Here is a 22,966-nt window from a genome sequence, read left to right on the forward strand (position 1 = left end):
CTGAGAACAGCCTAGCTCCAGCCTCCCTGGAACCCCCCTTAAGGTAGTTGAAGGCTGCTATCAAATCTCCACTCACTCTTCTCTTCTGCAGACTAAATAACCCTGGTTCCCTCAGTCTCTCCTCATAAGTCATGTGCCCCAGCCCCCTAATCATTTTTGTTGCCCTCTGCTGGACTCTCTCCAATTTGTCCACATCCCTTCTGTAGTGGGGGGACCAAAACTGATTGCAATACTCCAGGTGTGGCCTCATCAGTGCCAAATAGAGGGGAATAATCACTTCCCTCAATCTGCTGGCAATATTATCTGTCATCTTATCCAATTTGGAGCCTTCATATGCCCCTGTTCTTCTTCCTGGGGTATTTCTTCTTCCTAGAGATCTGGTACACCACTTCTACTATGCCCAAGATGCTAGGGACTGCTATTTGTGCCGTGAGGGAAATCTCCTTCTTGGACTGCATTGTCCAGTTTTATTTCTTTGGTTCCATGGCCTTCACTGAATGTAAACTCCTTGTGGTGATGCCTTATGACTGATACATATTTATCTGAAACCCACTTCATGACACAGCCATCATGAACTGAAGGGTTTGCCTGGAACTGTCAGCAGGGTCTTGGATAAACAGGCTCCTGACTCCAATAATCGTCTTGGCCTTCAGATTACCATTTTGCACCTCCAATGAAATCAGCCATTTCTTCTGTGATCTAGTTCCAGTCACAAAGCTCCATTGTGGCAGTGCTTGTGTAGCCAAGATACCCACCATCATGGCTTCCATTGTGATTCCATGGTTCTTTTCCTGTTGACCATGGCAACTTATGTCAACATCCTCTCCACCATCCTCGGGATCTGTTCCACCGACAAGAAACAGCCTCTTCCACCTGCCACTTGCATCTCATTATGGTGACTTTATTCTATGGGACCCTCGGCATTTTTATGTAATTAATCAGGAACTGTGGGGTGGATTCTTCCCTGGTTTGCATGCAGCTTCTAGATCAGTAAGTGTAAAGTATTCTCCATTTTCACACTCACTTTTCATCCATCAGAGTTTTGATCTATTATGTGAAAGGTAAATATTCCCAGGTGGGATCAAAATTATGCTGCAATTGATGAATGTTTATGCTGTGTCATAAACATACAGCTAAGGGTAGCATAAAACCCCTTCTTGCTTGTAAGGGGTTAAGAGGCTCAGATAATGTGGTTGGCACCTGACCAGAAGGACTAATGGGGAAAGAAGATACTTTCAAATCTCGGGGGAAGGGGGAAGGCTTTGTTTTGTGCTCTGTGGGTGTTCTCTTGGGAGACAAAGGGAGAGACCAAGCAGGTAATCCAGCTCCTACTGAAATGATACATCTAATATTACAGTAGTAAGTAATAGCAAGGAAATGCGTTAGAGTATCTTTTGTTTTAGCTTGTGAATTTTCCCTGTGCTAAAAGGAAGATTTATCCCTGTTTTTGTAACTTTAAAGTTTTGCCTAGAGGGGAAGTTCTCTGTGTGTTTGGAATCTTTTTGTTACCCTGTAAAGTTATCTTCCATCCTGATTTTACAGAGGTGATTCTTCTATCTTTTTTTTAAATAAACTTCTTTTAAGAACCTGATTGTTTTTCGGTATCCTAAAGACCCAGGGGGGTTGATATGTGCTCACTTTGTAACCAATTGGTTAGCATATTATTCTCAAGCCTCCCTAGGAAAGAGGGTTTAGGACTTGGGGGATATTCTGGGGGAGGTAGGGCTCCAAGTGGCCCTCCCTTAATGTTTGTTTAAATCACTTCGTGGTGGCAGCGATACCAAGGTCAAGGAAGTAATTTTTTGCCTTGGGGAAATTTTTAACCTAAGCTGGTAGAAATAAGCTTAGGGGGTCTTTCATGTGGGGCCCCACATCTGTACCCTAGAGTTTAGAGTTGGTAGGGAACCCTGACAGTAGTCTATCCACACAATATCTAACTTTTCTGTCTTTGTTTTGTATCTTCTGTGGTCCTACTCCGCCTGAGGTGGTCTCTTGTCCCTTTCATGTTCACTGTGCTGTCTTTTTGCTCAGGAGGCAGCATTGGTCTATAATTCATATGATCACTATGATTTTCTTTATTTTTTCTGTATGAAGAGAGTTGTTCCAGTCAACATCTATCTTGGAAATATGTTCCACAAACATGCATTGAGTTGTTCAAATAAACAATCATGGAGCGTTGTAATGCATTTCAACCAGAATCCATGCATACCATCTTGTCTGGTTGATTTCCAATTTTTCATTCCACTGAGTACTTCATCTATTTCTTTCTTTGATATTTCTGTGTATTCTTTTTATGTGTGTTTGTAAATTTTTCCTCTCACATATTTAATCCAGTTTTCTGTCTGATTATGTGGTACATGCCCAGACCAGATTTCCTTTCCGTGCTATGGAAACTCTTCTCCATCATTTATTGACTCTCTATTTTTGCTTGATCTGTTTTTAACATCCATCAGATTAAAGAATCTCCTAATGTCTCTGGTCAAGTGCCTGTTCTTTTGATACTAACAACATTGTACTGAAATCTTTCAAGCATATCACTCCAAGGGATCAGCTTCTGTTTCCATTTTTCATTCCCAACTTTCAAAATATCATTCAGCTGATATTTCATCTCCAAGGCCTTTCACTGCTGTTTTCCCTTGAAATGATTGTCTTGTATTCATCCAGTAGGCTATTTCACTAATATTTATCCTTAATTTTTTTTTCAATTTCTGGCTTCTGTTTATCTAGTATCACTGCTTCTACAAAAATGTTTCCATGTAGTTCTACATAATTGATCTCCTTTTTCAGGTTTTCAGTCACCATTTTGTAAATACTCCTCTCTGGAATAAAGCTTTCAACTGTCCAGTGAGTCTCTACTTGTTCATTTCTTTCTTGGTGTTGTCATCTCTCTCCTTCCAGTGTTGGAGGATTCATTTGTTCCACCATCTCTCTTCTAGATTTGTTTCACCATCTCTCTTCTGGATCACTTCTTGGTCTATAAAGTGACTCTTCTTCACTTCTCCATCATAGATGATCTCTGTTTAGACAGTTGCATGGTACATGGGGTGTCCCACCTCCACACAACACACCTGCCAGGGAAGGAGGCTCTCTTCCAGATAAGCTTTTCTCTGGACACCTTTATGACATTTAAAATAATTATCAACTACCTGTGTTCTCTGTATTGGGCTGGGATGGCTAGCTATCCCCAGCTTGGTGCCAAACCTGTATTTCTAGGCCTCAGGATTTTTTTTTTCCGTATAGAAATCCTAGAGGTTTTATTCAGAATGAATCCAATAAGATACAGATATTAAATGCCCTAAAACAGTAGTTTTCAACCTGTGGTCAGTGGACTCCTGGGGGTTGGCAGAGTATGTCTAAGGGGTCTGCAAAATATGACTATGAAACAAAGTTTCAGGTCCTACAAAAGACATTCCATTTTCCTGATCAATCAAGAGTATGTGAATATGCCCACCTACAGGTCAAAGCATGGAAGTGTTGTGGTTACCATAGAAACCAACAGTTTCATGCCCTTTTTCATGCTGCATGAAATTTGGGGCTGAGCATGTGCGACATTTATAGTTGAATTCTGTTCAGTCAGTGTTCAGTCTAAGAGGCTGAAAATTGACTGAACAGAATACAGCTATATACACAGACAATATATTTCCAAAGTGGTCCCCACCTCCATTTGACATTTTATAGGGCACCGCAAATGAAAAAAAAGGTTGAAAACCACTGCTCTGCAAACACTACAGAATGTAATAGACAACTAAATGCTACTTATAAAAATGGCCAGATCCCCTTGCTACTGTGGATCAGCTGTATCTCTATTGATGTTAGTGGGACAGATTGAAGAGATTTTACTCCAAAGAGAGACAGCAACAGGATGAATAAACACCAGGGAGAGGAAAACGTGCATCTGTGGGTCACTGGAAAGTCCCATGAGAATAAATATAGTCACCAGGGTTTGATTTTCCATTGATATTCATTCAGGAAATATGTGACCTGTCCGAGTAGAAAAAAAAATAATCAAATTAACACATATCAAAAGTATATTGGAATGGCCTGTGGAGGTCATCTGATTGGAAGGATGAATGTAAAGAGAGGCCCAAGACATCTTGTCAAATGCATGTTGTAAACAGACAAAATGGGCTAGTTGCACAAAAGGTCTTTGGCACCTAACTACCACTTTACATGTCTAAATGCCAGAATCTGGCCCTACTGGTATTCACGAAAACCCTGCTCAGCTGTGACGTTGGGACAGTCTGATGTAGGGCTCCTTTAATCTCTCCTTTTGAAGTTGTTGTGCTGTGGTTAAATAGAAAAGAGGCACTGGAGCAGAGAAACTGGATACTTGACCTGCTGCATCTGGGGGTGAGTGTCGTAACTTCCAGGGTGTAAAGTCATTCATCCTGTTGCTGTCTCTCTTGGGACTGAAAACTGACTGAACAGAATTCAACTATAAATATTGCATGTGCTCAGCCCCAAATTTCATGCAGCATAAAAAAGGGCATGAAACTGTTGGCTTCTATGGTAACGACAACACTTCCATGCTTTGACCTGTAGGTGGGTGTATTCACATACTCTTGATTGATCAGAAAAATGGAATGTCTTTTGTAGGACCTGAAACTTTGTTTCATAGTCATATTTTGCAGACCCCTTAGACATACTCTGCCAACCCCCATGGGTCCACAGATAGATGGTGACTGGGACAACTCTCTTCATACAGAAAAAAAGAAGATGAAAGTAGAAGGTCATAGTGATCATATGAATTATAGACCAATGCTGCCTCCTGAGCAACACTGTCCTACATTCATGGACCATTGAGACAATGAAAATGTCCAAGGTTCATCCAAAGATCATTTCCTTTCTGCAGCAATGTCTGTTTAACTGGAACTCTCAACTCTAGCAGGAAGGGACTCTTTTTGATGGGGTCCAAATTAAAAGAAGTCTTTAAAGAGGATTCCTTAGCACCAATGCCTTTTCTGGTAGCAATGCTGTCGCTGACATGGATGCTTGTAGAAATAAATTGTGGTTATCACATCATGAAAGAACTATGACTAATTGCCAATTTGTTACACATGGGTAATCTGAAACTCCATGAGCAGTGACAAAAAGTAGCTACAGAAGTTGATGGTGTGTGGAAAAGTTTGTTAGGGATATAAAGCTTCAGGTTTGCTTGGCTAACTGTGAGTCAGCACCTGTAAACATAGATAGATTGGTACAAACTGATGGCATACAAGTTATTGAAGCAAATGTTCATGATATCTCAGCATGATCCTTACAAATATCTTGGAATCAGGGAACTCTCAGATCTACAACATAAGAAATTGAGGGAAAAAGTGAAGAAGGAATATTGAAGATGTATAAGAACTATTTTAAGGGCAAAACTTAAGTCTAAATTTGATCTGAGCTATTTATCTGTAGGTGACGCCAGTAGTAAATTACATAGCTGAAGTGATCAAGTAGAATCAAGGAGGGAGAAAAAAACTGACATCCAAAGTAGATAGATGTTGGTGATGCATAGAGCAGGGGTGCTCAAACATCATTGCATCATGACCCCATTTCAAAAATAGAAATTACTACATGACCCCAGGTGGGCGGACTGAAGACTGAACCAGCCAAAGCCCCAAGGGGATCTTGGGGGGGGGCAAAGTTGAAGCCCAATAAATAAAGATATCCTATCTCCTAGAACTGGAAGGAACCTTGAAAGATCATCAAGTCCAGCCACCTGCCTTCACTAGCAGGACCAAGTACTGATTTTATCCCAGACCTCTAAGTGGCCCCCTCAAGGATTGAGCTCACAATCCTAGGTTTAGGAGGCCAATGCTCAAACCACTGAGCCAGCCCTCCCCTAAGGGCTTCAGTTCCAGGAAGATGTCTGTAATCTGAGTCCCAAAGCCTAGGGCTAAGGCACTCAGGCTTCGGCCCTGGACAGTGGTGCTCAGGCTTCAGCTTCAGCCCTGAGCGCCAGCAAATCTAAGCCAGCCCCACTTTGGGGTCCCAACCCACAGTTTGAGAACCATGGGCATAGAGTATTGAATAGCAATCAACTCATGGGTAGGATTTATGTCCCATGAAGTGACAAAGGAAAAAAACCTGCTATTGGTGAAGGAAGCAATTGATAAATATTATCTAAATATAGGAGGAAGTCAACAAGAATAAAGTTCTGGTCACGATAACAAGCAATGACTGAGCTTCATCCAAGCCCAAGAAAACATGAAAAAAAGAAGAAAGCAAACTGCCAAAAGATACTTGAAATATTTACACAGACATCAGTCCACAGACAGTGAGAGATCATACCTATTGGTGATGGAAGCTTAACAAACTCATCACTTGTTGAAGGATCCCTCAAAAAGGAGGCAGATTCTGTGCAAACTGATTTCATTTGTCTCAGCGCTGCCATGAGAGAGATTGAGAGAGAGAACTGGGTGATTCAAGTAATATCTGGATTGCCAGACATGGCCCCTGTGATTTAACTAAGGGTATGTCTACACTACGAAATTAGGTCAAATTTATAGAAGCCGGTTTTATAGAAATCGGTTGTATACAGCCAATTGTGTGTGTCCCCACATAAAATGCTCTAAGTGCTCTAGTCAAAGGACCGCGTCCACAGTACCGAGGCTAGCGTCGACTTCCGGAGCATTGCACTATGGGTAGCTATCCCACAGTTCCTGCAGTCTCCACCGCCCATTGGAATTCTGGGTTGAAATTCCAATGACTGAATGATTAAAACAGTGTCGCGGGGGGTTCTGGGTACATGTCATCAGGCCCCTCCCCCTCCATCAGAGCACCGGCAGACAATAGATTCGCGCCTTTTTACCTGGGTTACCTGTGCAGACAACATACCACGGCAAGCATGGAGCCCGCTCAGATCAGCTCACCGTCACCATATGTCATCTGGGTGCTGGCAGACGTGGTACTGCATTGCTACACCGCAGCAGCAGCTAACTGCCCTTTGGCGGTGGACAGTGTAGCATGACTGGTAGCCGTGGGGCTGGCAGCCGTAGGGCTGCATTGCACCAGCCCCTTGCCTTTTGGTAGAAGATGGTATATTACGACTGGTAACCGTCGTCGTCGTACTCCAGTGGCTGTCAATCATGGGCACCTGGGCAGACATGCTACTGTCTCGATGATGATGGCTATCAGTCGTAGTATGCTATTTTCTGCCAATCGCCCAGTATTGTCTGCTAAGCACCCAGAAGAGGCTGAGGGCGATCTGGGTGCTGGCAGACGTGGGGCTGGCAGACGTGGGGCTGCATTGCTACACAGCAGCAGCCCCTTGCCTTTAGGTAGAAGATGATATATTACGACTGGTATCCATCGTCGTCGTACTGCAGTGGCTATCAGTCATGCTGCACCGTCGGCTGCCAGCTTAAGATGTAAAAAATAGATTTGCTCTGTATTCATTTGCTTCCCCTTCTTCTGTGAAATCGACGGCCTGCTAAACCCAGGGTTTTCAGTTTAATCTTTGGGGGGACCATTCTGTGTGACAGTTGTTTGTGTTTCTCCCTGATGCACAGCCACCTTTCTTGATTTTAATTCCCTGTACCTATAAGCTATGTCATCACTCGGTCCTCCCTCCCTCCCTCCCTCAGGCCCCAGCAATGTGGAAATCATGGTGTTACTGGGGCAAGTTCATGCCGTGGAACGCCAATTCTGGGCCTGGGAAACAAGCACAGACTGTTGAGACCACATTGTGCTGCAGGTGTGGGACGATTCCCAGTGGCTGCGAAACTTGCGCATGCGTAAGGGCACTTTCATGGAACTTTGTGACTTGCTTTCCCCTGCCCTGAAGCATAAGAATACCAGGATGAGAGCAGCCCTCACAGTTGAAAAGCGAGTGGCGATAGCCTTGTGGAAGCTTGCAACTCCAGATAGCTACCGGTCAGTCGGGAATAAATTTGGAGTTGGCAAATCTACTGTGGGGGCTGCTGTCATCCAAGTTGCCAGGGCAATCAAAGACCTGGTGATATCAAGGGTAGTGACTCTGGGCAATGTGCAGGCAATAGTGGATGGTTTTGCTGAAATGGGATTCCCAAACTGTGGTGGGGCCATAGACGGAACCCATATCCCTATCTTGGCACCGGAGCACCAAGCCACCGAGTACATAAACCGCAAGGGGTACTTTTCAAGGCTGCTGCAATCCCTGGTGGATCACAAGGGACGTTTCACCAACATCAACGTGGGATGGCCAGGAAAGGTACATGATGCTCGCGTCTTCAGGCACTCTGCTCTGTTTCGAAAGCTGGAGGAAGGGACTTTCTTCCCGGACCAGAAAGTAACCGTTGGTGATGTTGAAATGCCTATCATTATCCTTGGGGACCCAGCCTACCCCTTAATCCCATGGCTCATGAAGGCGTACACAGACAGCCTGGACAGGCGTCAGGACCTGTTCAACTACAGGCTGAGCAAGTGCCGAACGGTGGTGGAATGTGCATTTGGACGTTTAAAAGCGCGTTGGCACAGTTTACTGATTCACTCAGACCTCAGCGAAAAGAATATCCCCGTTGTTATTGCTGCTTGCTGTGCCCTCCACAATATCTGTGAGAGTAAGGGGGAGACATTTATGGTAGGGTGGGAGGTTAAGGCAAATCGCCTGGCAGCCAGACACCAGGGCGGTTAGAGGAGCACAGCAGGGCGCGTTGTGTATCAGAGAAGCTTTGAAAATGAGTTTTGTGACTGGCCAGGCTATGGTGTGAAACTTCTGTTTGTTTCTCCTTGATGAACCCTCCGCTCCCCCGCACCTGGTTCACTCTACTTCCCTGTAAATCAATCACCCCACCCTCCCCTCCCCACTTCGAGCACCGCTTGCAGAGGCAATAAAGTCATTGTTATTTCATATTCATGCATTCTTTATTAATTCCTCACACAACTAGGGGGATAATTGCCAAGGTAGCCTGGGATGGGTCGGGGAGGAGGGAAGGAAAAGGACACACTGCATTTTAAAACTTTAACTCTTATTGAAGGCCAGCCTTCTGAGGCTTGGGCAATCATCTGGGGTGGACTGACTGGGTGGCCGGAGGCCCCCCACCGTGTTCTTGGGCGTCTGGGTGAGGAGACTATGGAACTTCGGGAGGAGGACTGTTGGTTACACAGGGGCTGTAGCGGCGGTCTCTGCTCCTGCTGCCTTTCCTGCAGCTCAACCATACACTGGAGCATATCAGTTTGATGCTTCCGCAGCCGGAGCATCAACTCTTGCCTTCTGTCTGCAAGCTGACGCCACCTATCATCTTCAGCCCGCAACTTGCTCTGTTCATCCTGCGATTCAGCCCACCACCTCTCCTCTCGTTCATATTGTGCTTTTCTCATGTCTGACATTGACTGCCTCCACACATTCTGCTGTGCTCTATCAGTGTGGGAGGACATCTGGAGCTCCATGAACATATCGTCCCGCGTCCTCCGTTTTCTCTTTCTAATGTTCACTAGCCTCTGTGAAGGAGAAACATTTGCAGCTGGTGGAGGAGAAGGGAGAGGTGGTTAAAAAAGACACATTTTAGAGAACAATGGGTACACTCTTTCGTTACAAGGTCGCATTTTTCCTCTTATAGTGAGGGCCTGCCGGTTTGGTGTGAGAGATCACTCACACAGTGCCAGGCAACAGAATTCGGCTTGCAGGCAGTCATGGTAAGCCACAGTCTTTTGGCTTTTTTAACCTTCTTAACATGTGGGAATGGTTTCAAACAGCAGTGCCCTCATTTCCCATATCAAGGATGAATTGGGTTGGCCATTTAAAATGGGTTTTCAATGTAAAAGGAGGGGCTGCGGTTTCCGTGTTAACATGCAGCACAAACCCAACTGAACCCCCTCCCCCCCACACACCCAATTCTCTGGGATGACCACTTCACCCCTCCCCCCACCGCATGGCTAACAGCAGGAAACATTTCTGTTCAGAAGAGCAGGAACGGGCACCTCTGAATGTCCCCTTAATAAAATCACCCCATTTCAACCAGGTGACCGTAACTGATATCACTCTCCTGAGGATAACAAAGAGCGATAAGGAATGGATGTTGTCTGCATGCCAGCAAACACCGGGACCATACGCTACAATGCTTTGTTATGCAATGATTCCAGACTATGTGCTACTGGCCTGGCATGGTAAAGTGTCCTACCATGGCAGACGGGATAAGGCAGCCCTCCCCAGAAACCTTTTGCAAAGGCTTTGGGAGTACATGAAGGAGAGCTTTCTGGAGATGTCCCTGGAGGATTTCTGCTCCATCCCCATACATGTTAACAGACTTTTCCAGTAGCTGTACTGGCCGCGATTGCCAGGGGAAATTAATCATTAATCATTAAACACGCTTGCTTTTAAACCATGTGTAATATTTACAAAGGTACACTCACCAGAGGTCTCCTGTGTGCCCTCAGGGTCTTGGGTGAGTTTGGGGGTTACTGGTTCCAGGTCCAGGGTGACAAACATATCCTGGCTGTTGGGGAAACCGGTTTCTCCGCTTCCTTGCTGCTGTGAGCTACCTACATTACCTCCATCCTCATCTTCCTCGTTCCCCAAACCCTCTTCCCTGTGTGTTTCTCCAGTGAGGGAGTCATAGCACACGGTTGGGGTAGTGGTGGCTGCACCGCCTAGCATGGCATGCAGCTCCGTGTAGAAGCGGCAAGTTTGTGGCTCTGCCCCGGACCTTCCGTTTGCTTCTCTGGCTTTGTGGTAGGCTTGCCATAGCTCCTTAATTTTCACGTAGCACTGCTGTGTGTCCCTGTTATGGCCTCTGTCCTTCATAGCCTTGGAGACCTTTTCTAATACTTTGCCATTTCTTTTACTGCTACGGAGTTCAGCTAGCACTGATTCATCTCCCCATATGGCGAGCTGATCTCATACCTCCCGTTCGGTCCATTCTGGAGCTCTTTTGCGATCACATCACGGTTACCTGTGCTGATGAGCTCTGCATGGTCACCTGTGCTCTCCACGCTGAGCAAACAGGAAATGAAATTCAAACATTCGCGGGTCTTTTCCTGTCTACCTGGTCAGTGCATCTGAGTTGAGAGTGCTGTCCAGAGCGGTCACAATGAAGCACTGTGGGATAGTTCCCGGAGACCAATAACGTTGAATTCCGTCCACACTACCCCAATTCCGACCCGCGAAGGCTGATTTTATCGCTAATCCCCTCATCGAAAGTGGTATAAAGAAACCAGTTTAAAGGGCCCTTTAAGTCAAAAGAAAGGGCTTCGTTGTGTGAACGTGTCCACGCTTAATTCGATTTAACGCTGCTAAAGTCGACCTAAACTCGTAGTGTAGACCAGGCCTGAGTCTGTGTGAGCAGACTGTGGCATCCAGGCAGAAATCAATAGGATTCTGCAGAATGACTGACTCCTAGATAAGGGCAGGGGCAGAATCTGGTCCTTTGAAATTGAAAGAATAAAGAAAAGATTAAAAAGAAAGGAAAATATGAATCAACTCACCTGCCTTTTACACGTGAATCATAAATATGGTGACATCATTCTGACCTCTGTTTTTCTCTGTTTTCTTAGTCTATCCACCTACTTATTGATTTATCTATCTTGTCTCTCTATCTGAATGTAGAATACAGCATCTCAGGCATCCAATGTTGTCTATGGATGTGACCTATTACTCTGCCTTGGGCCCTTTACCTGGAGCAGTGAAGCCACTCAAGGTGTGTAGGGTTATTGGTGGGAGTTGAGGAAAGAACCTTTCTTCATCTGACTGCAAGCTGATATTCTAGCAACTGTTTAAATGCTGTTTTGTTCCCATGGGACACAATCCCTGAAGTTCACTCTCTTTAACGAGCTACTACTAACACTGGGCTAAGCCAGGCCTTAGGCAATGCTCTGTAAAATGGAAGAATGAGAGCAATGAGGCTTGGATTGTCAAAGGATTTAGGTATCCAGTCTCAGCAACAGTCAATAAAAAGGTGTGGATTTAGCTCCTTATTTTCAAAACAGCCTAAGAAGCTAGACACCCTATTAGCAACTCATTTCATCTCCCCAACACTCCTTGGAAGCTTCTAGCTAAAATATATATAATTACCAGATGAAGATATCCTGGCCAGTCAACCTTAAACTTCACTAATTGATAGATACACAGGTCAGGGAATGTGAAAAGGAGTAAATAGACTGTACATTATGGAAGTAAATAATAGGAGTTGAGACAAAGGAGGTGATGTATTGGAAATTTTCCAGATGAACAGTTTATTCACAAAAAAAGGAAGTTTTGGTCAACTCAGCATGATTTTAAATGTGTTAAAAATCAACCAGAAAAAAATATTGAGCTAAATTCACAAAATATCAGGAGGAAGAGGGGTCCCTCTGCTGCTGATGTTTCTTGTAAGTTTAGTTCATTTCTTTGGTCACACTCCTTCCATATGAAAGATGTTTTCTTCCCTTTTCTACCTGTTTGCGGGCTATGATTTGAAATGAGATCTCCCATTGTTGAGGAAAGTGCCTTAATCTCTGGGCTATAATATATTCTGGGGTATTGAAGCTGTTCCATATTCTATAAATAATTAAATAAAAGACTCATTTGACCATGGACTTGAACCTCCCACTTAGCCAAAGAGTCATTTAGCAGTGAGCTATCTTGTAATTTTATTGAAGCTTTCTTGCCCAATGATTTTCTATAAAGTGGAAGAAATTCAATGGGAGCCCTTTAGAAAACTCCACTCCTGTATACCTACAGACCAGTGGTTGGGGCCCTAATGAGGCAGTCAAACTTTCAGTCCCTGCTCAACATGAGGTATAATGAGGAATTGAACCCAGGTCTACAAGAACACCAGTAGGTGACACTGGGATAATGGTCGGTAAAAGGGGCACCACTTCTTTCAGATATTTTTGTCAAACCAGGAACCATTGACTTGGCTCTAATTCATTAAGTGCTTCTAGAAATGCCTCTTGCACTTTCTGTTTAATTAGGAAAAAAATCTTCCTTCTATTGTTCATCTTAAGGTTCACAACAGAAGAGTTTATTGTGATCACTGTGTGTAAAGCAACAGAGGCTGGGATTTTCATAAGGTGCCTAGGGATTTAGGAACCCAACTCACATTGAAATGCAGTTTTTACTCAGTAATTGGGAGCTTTGCTGGGAATATGGTCTGAGTAAAACCTGAGACCAAACAGAAGGATTTGAGTATTAAGAAGTGTATTGGATATGAGTCTTGCACATGAAGGCTTTCCAGTCAAGGAAGAAACCTACATCTATTGTCCAGCAGAGCTGATCTCAAATGGTGATTCATCATCCTGCAAAGGTCTATGGGTCAGATTTTTAAAGATCTTTATGAGACTGAAGGCACAGATAAGTACCTAACAGTGCCTAGCTCCCATTCATTTCCAACTGAGTTATGTATGAATGTATTGTGGAAGTAGAGAAAGAACTGACAGGGATTTGTAGGGGATTTCAATGCAAACAGTCCCTTCTATGAGCAAGAGTCAGGCTAGCTGTAACCCTAATAATGCAAGACTTGTAGAAGTGAGGATTGAGTGAGGGGAGTGGAAAAGAACTGTGTGAGAAGTTCTTGTGACCTTGTGTGAGATAAGTATGGAATGTAGACTATAGTCTAAATAAGTGAGAAAAATAAGATATTAGGATGACCTATGTATAAACAAAATGCAGCTGTTGCCCATTATTGTATGTAATAAAAGGTATAAATGCTTGCCTTAATTGTTTATCTTTTGAGAGACCTGCCTAGGAGGGGAAACCCTGTGTCCTAGTGCACTCTCTCCCTCTATGCAATTGCTTGAGAATAAGTATCTGACATGCTGCACCCAAAAAAGAGAGTGAGAACTCTGTTTTTCTCTGACAGTATGGATGCTATTGAAAATCCCAGTAGGCTCATTAGATACCTAAATATCTTTATAAATCTGGACTGGTGAGACTCTCCCTTCTGGCCTGGAGAAAGGAATATTTTGAAAAGCAAGAACTGGGGAGACTGAAGTATTGGGAGAAGTGTCTCTCTCTCAAAGCAATACAAGGATGAAAGAAGTTGGAAGACCAGGGCCCATAAGTGGACTCTAAGGAAGGAAGGCATGATTATATCTGAAATTTTTTTACAATGAGCAATGCAAAGAACTGAAGGAGAATATTTAAAACCTGAGTCTAAGGGAGACCAGTTGGATGTGGTTTTACATTTTTAATGGGTTAAGGGAGTTAGTAATCCAACTGCAATTGACTTTCATCTAAGTCCCTTTGGGTCCTTGAAAAATCCCAGCCAGTGAATATGTAGGTAGATGGGTAGATATCAACAGGGTGAGTGGGTAGATAGGCCTACTAGGTGGGTATAAATGGTATAAGTTAAAGTAGTCTGCTTCTTATTTTAATGTTCACCTTTTATAGCTCATTGGATCTATACTATCTCCCTGCTTTCAGAAAGTCCCTGGGAGGAACCCCTTCAGTGTGCCAGACCCCCCACAGTGTCCCACTCTTCCTCGTGGGTAAGCCATGCAGCATTTCATACAATGAGTTCTGCACAGCAAGGCCAATTGAGAGACTCCTGGTCACAGACTTTGTTAGTCCTAGGTGAGGACTGCTAAACTGCCCTTAATCCAGTCATCTGACACCTCTCAGCCCATCCTCCTCCTGCAGACCCCTGCTGTGTTCACATTTTATGTCTGTCAGAGTTGCCCATGGGCAGGTGTCAATTGTTTAGTCCTTGGGGCTCCCGTTGTCTCTGTGAATGCTCCATTTAAATGCGTCAGTTCAAGATGGTCCCTAATGACACAATCCTATCGCCCAAGACAGCTACATGATACAAGCACCTCATGTCTTCTGCTCAGTCATTCATTAAATTATTATAGAAAATTCCAACTTTGTAACACGTAAGCTCTGACTGGGCCCAATAGAATACACCTGTGATACATGAAGGTGTGTGTGTGGGGGGGAGGGAGTAGCTCCCTTTGATGGACACCCAGCCAGCCAGTTAGCTGTAAAATCCCTCTTGATCCGTTCACTGTTTGTTTTACCTGTAAAGGGTTAACAAGCCCAGAGGGAAAAGAAAAGGAGTGGGCACGAGACCAAAAGAGTCAATGGGAAAGTAGAACTTTTTAATATTAGGAAAGAAACTTTCCTTTTGTCTCTTGTTCTCTGGGCTGCTGGGACACTGAGCAGTAATGCTGTAACCAGCTTTAAGCCGGGTATGATTATAGATTATTAATTCATACCTTGAACCTACTTTGCTGGAGCCTCAGATATATAAGTAAAATTAGGGAATGTCTGAAAAGACATGATTAGGATTATTTCTTTCATTTCTTATTGGCTTGTGGACTCCCCTGTGCTAATCCCAGATGCTTTTGTTTGCTTGTAGCCTTTAAGCTGAACCTCCAAGAAATCTATTTTGGGTGTTTGATGTTTGTAATTGCTCTTTTAAAATCTAGCAAAAGCCTAAGTTCCAGATGTATTTTGTTTCTTTTTGTTTTTAATAAAATTTACCTTTTTTAAGAATAGGATTGGATTTTTGGTGTCCTAAGAGATTTGTGCATGTTGTTTTATTAGCTGGTAGCCACAGCTAATTTCCTTTGTTTTCTTTCTCAGCTCTTCCCTGGAGGGGGGTGAAAGGGGCTTAAGGGTACCCCACAGGGAGGAATTCACTGCTTCCTCGGTTCAAAGGTGTTTGGTTGTTTTTTTGTTGTTGTTTTTTTTTTTTTTTTGCATTTGGGTAGTGGCAAAGCCAAGGTTAGAGAAAAGTTGCAACCTTGGGAGTTTAATACAAGCCTGGAGTGGTAAGTATTATTTTTTAAAATCCTTGCTGAATCCCCACTCCAATGGCCCCTGCCACGACGCTTCCATCTTATTGGCCTGGAGAGCTTTCAGGACTATGACTTGATCACCTACTTTGAAGGAATGCTGTCTGGCATGTTTATCATACCAGGCCTTTCGCTCCTGTTGAGCGTCCTGTAGGTTTTCTCGAGGAAGGGCTAGAGAGTCCTTGAGGGTGTTTTGCAGGTTGGTTACAAAGTTCAAAATGTTAGTTCCTGGAGAAGATATAACCCTCTCCCACTACTGCTTTACCAACTGTAATGGTCCCTTAACTTCATGGCCATAAACGAGTTCAAAAGGTGAAAATCCCAAACTGGGGTGTGGTACAGTGCTGTAGGCAAAGAGCAACTGCTGCAACACTAGGTCCCAATCATTGGAGTTCTCATTCATGAATTTATATATCATGGTCCCCAAAGTCCCATTGAACTTTTCCACTAGGCCATTTATTTGATGGTGGTAAGGAGTGGCAACCAAGTGGTTCACCCCATGAGCTTTCCAAAGATGTTTCATGGTCCCTGCTAGGAAGTTAGTTCCCGAATCTATAAGGATGTCGGAGGGCCAACCTACCCTAGCAAAAATGTCTATCAATGCCTAGCTCACACTTTTAGCCCTGGTGTTGCTTAGAGCAACTGCTTCTGGCCATTGGGTGGCAAAATCCATGAAAGTAAGTATGTACTGCTTTACTCTGGGTATCTTCTTAGGGAAAGGACCCAAAATATCCACAGCTACATGCTGAAATGGAACCTCAATGATGTGGAGTGGCTGGAGCGTGGTCCTTGACCTGGTCCTGGGGCTTTCCCACCCTCTGGCACTTCTCCTACCTCACTTCTCCTACCTCACAAGACCGGACATAAGTAGAAATGTCCTTCCCCATTCCCTCCCAGTGGAATGACTTCCCCAAATGGTCCTTGCTCCTGTTCACCCCAGCATGGCCACTAGGGTGATTGTGGGCTAAACTCAAGAGCTGTCCCCTATACTTAGTTGGAACTACCAACTGTCTCTGAGGATGCCAGTCCTCCTTGTGCCCACCAGAGAGGGTGTCCTTGTATAAGAGTCCTCCTATAACAAACCTGGACCTTTTAGAAGAGCTGAGAGGTGGTGGGTCACTCCATGCCACTGTCCATGCTCCCTTTAGTCTCTCATCTGCTTCCTACTATGCCTGGAACTGCTCCCTTGATGCTTTAGACATTAGTTCCTCACTGGGTTGTGGACTTGGGCTTGGTCCCACTGGAAGCGATGCAGGTGATGGAGTTGTTTCCGTTAACTGTGAACTGCTCTGTGCTGGTGCACTAGGTGGTATTTCAGGCTTCAGTTGAGCCTCTTGTGCGGGTTTAGCTGCTGCTGCAGATGCAGGCTCTGTGGTGCCCTTTAGTGCTGGCTCCCCTGACTCTGGTGGGGTTGCAAGCAAGGGCTCTGGTGCTGACTGCTCTGCCAGTTTTGATTCTTGGGCTGGTTCTGGCTGGGTCCCAGGAACTGGATTTATAACTGCTGCCAGAGACTTTGGTTTGGGGTCAGGTTCCATCACCTCTGGCTGGGTCCCTGTAGGAGGCTCAGGAATGGAGTTAGGTGTGGAGGTCTATTTAGCCTGGCTGCTGGTGACCATCCCCACCTTTTTTGTTAACCTCATATGGTTAGCTAAGTCTTCTCCCATTAGCATGGGAATGGGATAATCGTCATAGACTGTAAAAGTCCATATCCCCGACCAGCCTTTGTACTGGACAGGCAACTTGGCCGTAGGCAAATTAAAAGAGTTGACCTTAAAGGGCTGCACTGTCACTTGGGCATCTGGGTCAACGTATTTGTGGTCCACCAGGGATTGGTTGATAGCTGACACCTGTGCTCCAGTGCCTCTCCATGCAGTAATCTTCCTACTGCCCACATTCACAGTTTCCCTTCGCTCTGGGGGTATTTGAAAGACATCTGAGCCTGAAGGCTCTTTGTGGAACTCCAGGGCAGGGCCGGCACAACCCATTAGGTGACCTAGGCAGTCACCTAGGGTGCTACAATTTGGGGGACAGCGACCGCGATGGTATTTCGGCGGCGGGACCTTCCGCCGCCTCTGTGGGGGGGAGGTGGCATTTTGGGACAGGACCTTCCGCCGCCTAGGGCGGCAGAAAAGCTGGCAGCACTCCTGATCCAGGGTGATGAGTTGTAGTCGTCTGGTGCTCTTGGGGCAGTTGGCCTGTCCCTAAGTCAAAGAAGCAGCTTCAGTCCTTCTTGGGCTTGGCCGGGTGTTACCGACAATTTGTACCAAACTACTGCCAAATTGCCACCCCACTGACAGAATTGACCAGGAAAAAAACAACCAAATGCAGTGCAGTGGACTGAATTGTCAGAAAGCCTTTAACCAGTTTAAGGCGGCCCTTACATCTGACCCTGTACTCAGGGCCCCGGACTTCAACCAACCATTCGTCGTAACCACAGATGCATCTGTCCGTGGTGTAGGAGCAGTTTTAATGCAGGAAGCACCAGATCAACAATTCCATCCTGTCGTGTTTCTCAGCAAAAACTTTCTGAGAAGGAAAGCCACTCATCAGTCTCAGAAAAAGAATGTTACACCATTGTGAATGCTCTGGAGAAGCTACGCCCATACATTTCGGGATGGCGGTTCCACCCGCAGACTGACCATACTGCACTGAAGTGGCTTCACACTGTCAAAGAGACTAACAAAAAACTTATTCGGTGGAGTTTAGCTCTCCAAGACTTTGATTTTAAAATACAACACATTTCAGGAGACTCTAACAAAGTGGCTGATGCACTTTCCTGGGAAGGTTTCTCAGAATCTGCTGGGTAAAAATGTCCCTGTATTCTAAGTCATTGTAGTCCTTGAAATGTAAAAAGTACTGTTTAGTTCTTCATGTAACTATTAGTAAAATTAGAGGTGCGTGTATCTTATCAACTCTGTTCCCTAAACCTCCACGAAGAAATCCAAGCTGGTGTGGACCCAACTCGAACCAGACTGGCCAGCACTGTCTGTGATTTGGGAGGCGTACGATATATGAAGGAGGGGGAGTAGCTCCCTTTGATGGACACCCAGCCAGCCAGTTAGTGGTAAAATCCCTCTTGAGCTATTCTCTGTGTGCTTTACCTCTAAAGGGTTAACAACCCCACCGATAAAAGAAAAGGAGTGGGCACCTGACCAAAAGAGCCAATGGAAAGGCAGAACGTTTTAAAATTGGGAAAGAAACTTTCCCTTTGTCTCTTGTTCTCTGGGCTGCTGGGACATGGAGCAGTAACGCTGTAACCAGCTTTAAGCCAGGTATGATTATAGATTATCAATTCATACCTTGAACCTACTTATCTGGAAACCCAGATATGTATGTAAAATTAGGGAATGTCTAAAAAGATGTGATTAGGGTTATTTCTTTTATTTCTTTTTGGCTTGTGGACTCCCCTGTGCTAATCCCAGATGCTTTCGTTTGCTTGTAACCTTTAAGATAAACCTTCAGGAAAGCTATTTTGGGTGCTTGATGTTTGTAATTGTTCTTTTAAAATCTAGCAAAAATCTAAATTCCAGATATATTTTCTCGCTTTTTGTTTTAATAACATTTACTTTTTTTAAGAACAGGATTGGATTTTTGCTGTCCTAAGAAGTTTGTGCATGTTCTTTGATTAGCTGGTAGCCACAACTAATTTTCTTTGTTTTCTTTCTCAGCTCTTCCCTGGAGGGGGGTGGTCATAAATATAAAGAGAAGGGTAACCACCTTTCTGTATAGAGTACTATAAAATCCCTCCTGGCCAGAGTCACAAAATCCTTTTACCTGTAAAGGGTTAAGAAACTCAGTTATCTAGCTGGCACCTGATAAAGGACCAATAAGGGGACAAGATACTTTCAAATCTGGGGAGGGTGGAAAGGCTTTGTTTTGTCTGTTCTTTGTCTGTCTGTTCTGTGTGCTTGCCGGAGACAGATCAAGAAGGCAAGCAATCCAACTCAGTTAGAATTAGTAAGTAATAATAAGGGAATGTGTTAGCTTACTTTTATTTTGGCTTGTGATTTTCCTTGTCTAGAGGGAGGTTTATCCCTGTATTTGTAACTTTAAGGTTTTGCCTAGAGGGGAGATCCTCTATGTTCTTGAGGCTTTTGTTACTCTGTAAAGTACTTACCATCCCAATTTTACAGAGGTTTTTTTAACTTTTCTTTAATTAAAATTCTTCTTTTAAGAACCTGATTGATTTTTCATCATTTTAAGATCCAAGGGTTTGGGTCTGTGTTCACCTATACCAATTTGTGAGGATATTATTCTCAAGCCTCCCCTGGAAAGGGGGTGTAGGGGCTTGGGGGATTATTCTCAAGCCTGGCCAGGAAAATGGGTGTAGAGGCTTGGGAGGATATTTGGGTAAGGTAGGGCTCCAAGTGGCCCTCCCTAAATGTTTGTTTAAATCACTTTGTGGTGGCAGCGTTACTTAATCCAAGGAATAGGGGAGTTTTTAACCTAAACTGGTAGAAATAAGCTTAGGGGTTCTTCATGCAGGTCCCCTTGTCTGTACCTTAAAGTTCAGAGTGGGGAGGGAACCCTGACAGGGGTGAAAAGGGCTTGCGGGTACACCACAGGGAGTAATTCCCAAGTGTTCCTTCCTGGGTTCAAAGGTTTTTTTGTTTGTTTTGTTTTTTTGCATTTGGGTGGTGGCAGCATTTACCAAGCCAAGTTCAGAGAAAAGCTGTAACCTTGGGAGTTTAATACAAGCCTGGAGTGGCCAGTATTAATTTTTAAAATCCTCGCGGGCCCCACTTCTGCACTCGGAGTGACAGAGTGGGTATTCAGCCTTGACAACACCTCAATTACTCTACACAACCTGTCCAGTCCCCAGTTTATTGGGATATTTGTAAGACTACCAAATAGAGAGGAATATGTGTCTTGTTCTGGTTAGTGGTTTTAAAGTCAGTGCAACAATTAATAGGATTGAGCACCTAGCTCCCTTACGATCCGTTAAAATCCCAAACTTGAGGTCTCTAACAACCAGTGTAAGTCTTTATTCCTTATGTAGGCTGAGTGGAGCATATTAGCCAATGTTTTCAGTGCAAATGGCTTTTTAGCTTTTGTAAAAACACACACAAACTCCCCCCTCTGCCACACACACCTATAAAAGAAGAGTCTATGGATGTGACCTACTATTCTGCCATGGGCCATGAGTCCATTTGGGACCTCAGAACCACAAAACCTGGGATGGAACTGGCTGGAGCTGAAGCAAGTGGATTTTCTGTGTGGGGTGGTCAGAATGGGGGTGAAAGGTGTGGCTGTGGTACCATGTTAGACACGATCTGACCTACAGGGAGGAATCTGAAGGAGGAAGGCAATTCTGGGAGAAAGTGCTAGTGAAATGACAGTTTTCATGACTGTAAGGAAAAGAAGGTGTTCTTTCATTTCATATCTGAATTCCTTCAGGACTCTTGGATTAATGACCCCTGGTCCTTTTGATTTATTAGTGTTTAATTTATCAATTTGTTCCAAAACCTCCTCTATTGACACCTCAGTCTGGGACAGTTCCTCTGATTTGTCTCCTAAGGTGAAGGGATCTCCCTTCCATCCTCTGCAGTGAAGACCAATGCAAGGAATTCATTTAGCTTCTCTGCAACTGCCGTGTCTTCCTTGAGTGCTCCTTTAGCACCTTGATTGTCCAATGCCCCATGATTGTTTGCCAGGCTTCCTGCTTCTGATATAATTATATTGAATAATTTTTCTGTTCTCTGCAATTTTTGCCACCGTACTGTTCATCTCTTTTTCTAGGTCATTTATGAATATGTTGAACAGCACAGGTCCCAGTACAGATCCTTGGGAGACCCTGCTATTTACCTCTTTCCACGATGCAAACTGACTATGTATTCCTATCCGCTGTTTTGTATCCTTTAACCAGTTATTGACCCATGATAGGACCTTGCTTCTTCTCCCCTGACTACTTAGTTTGCTTTAGGGCTTTTAGTGAGGGAACTTGTCAAAGGCTTTCTGAACATTTGATTATTCTATATCCCTTGGATCATCCTTGTCCACATGCTTCTTGATTTCCTGAAAGAATTCTAATAGATTAGTGAGGCATGATTTCCCTTTACAATAGCCATGTTGACTCTTCCCCAGCATAGTCTGTATATCTCTGTGTCTGATAATTTCATTCTTTACTGTAATTTAAACCAATATGTATGATCCAGAAGTTTGGCTTACCAGCCTGTGATTGCCTCTGGAGCCTTTGTTTAACAATAGGTGTTACATTATCTACTCTCCAATCATCTGTACAGAGGCTTACATAACTGATAGTCCCTGAACAGCCTAGGCAAACATCTGAGAGAGAGAATGCTCAGTGCCATCTCTGAGTCCTGGCCCACCATATCCAATATCCCCTCTCCAGCTTCAGAGGTAGGAGTAAAAAAAATCCCTCCCAGAATAGGTTGCTGCAGGGGGACCTGTGCTGATGTCTTCCTTCAACCATGAAGCATGACAGCTAGGATCAAAAGACAGAAACCAGAAATGAGCTCCAGAGCTGCTGAGCCCTGCTACACACCATCACAAGAAATGCCATCATACAGCCTAACTCATAAACGTATCCATCTCGCTCTTAAAACTAATTAAGTTCTGTGTCCCTACAGCTACTTGAGAAACAGGAATGTCCCCATATTTTCCCTACAGCTGTTTACACCTCCCTGTTTTTCAGGCTGTGGGTGATGGGGTTTAACATGGGGGTCAAGATGCTGTACTGGAGGGAGAGCATTTCATCCAGAAGCACAGAGGAGACTGATCTGGGTTTTGTATACTGGAAAAAAACTGTCATGTACAATAAGCCAACCACAATAAGGTGGGAGCTGCAGGTGGAGAAGGTTTTATGCCTGCCCTCAGCAGAGCGAACCTTAAGGATGGTGGTGATGACATGAATGTAGGAGATCAGGGTGAAGAGGAAGCTTGATCCAAATATCATAGTGGAAGTGAGAAGCACCACTTGGTTGGTGAGGGTTTCAGTGCAGGACAGCTGTAATAGATGAGGGAACTCACAGCTGAAATGGCTGATTTGATTGGGCCCACAAAAGTGCAACTTCAATGTAAGAACTGTGGTAAGTAGGGCATGAAATAAACCCATTGCCCATGTGCCACTCGCTAGCTGAACACAGATCTCTTTTCTCATTTTCTCCATGTAATTCAATGGGTCACAGATGGCCACATAGTGGTCATATGTTATGGCTGAGAGAATGAAAAGTTTTTCAGAACCTGAGAGGATGATGAAGAACATCTGGGCAATGCAGCCATTGACAGAAATAGTTTTGTGCTCTGCTAGGAAGTTTATCAGCAT

The 22,966-nt window shown here is 44.2% G+C and overlaps 1 protein-coding gene across 1 annotated transcript; it reads right to left on the reverse strand.

Annotated features, from left to right (window-relative positions):
• Positions 1 to 22,315: 22,315 nt before the first annotated feature.
• On the reverse strand, positions 22,316 to 22,966 carry LOC117885403 (olfactory receptor 5V1-like). The gene has a single exon (XM_034786711.1). The coding sequence runs from the start codon at positions 22,964 to 22,966 to the stop codon at positions 22,316 to 22,318; it is 651 nt and encodes a 216-aa protein (XP_034642602.1).

This window comes from Trachemys scripta, chromosome 12, assembly GCF_013100865.1.
Source record: "Trachemys scripta elegans isolate TJP31775 chromosome 12, CAS_Tse_1.0, whole genome shotgun sequence".
NCBI lineage: Eukaryota > Metazoa > Chordata > Testudines > Emydidae > Trachemys > Trachemys scripta.

What these genes read in the sequence shown, in the direction of transcription:
- LOC117885403 (XM_034786711.1), bottom strand. Translation starts at nt 22,966, where the DNA reads ATGCTGATAAACTTCCTAGCAGAGCACAAAACTATTTCTGTCAATGGC.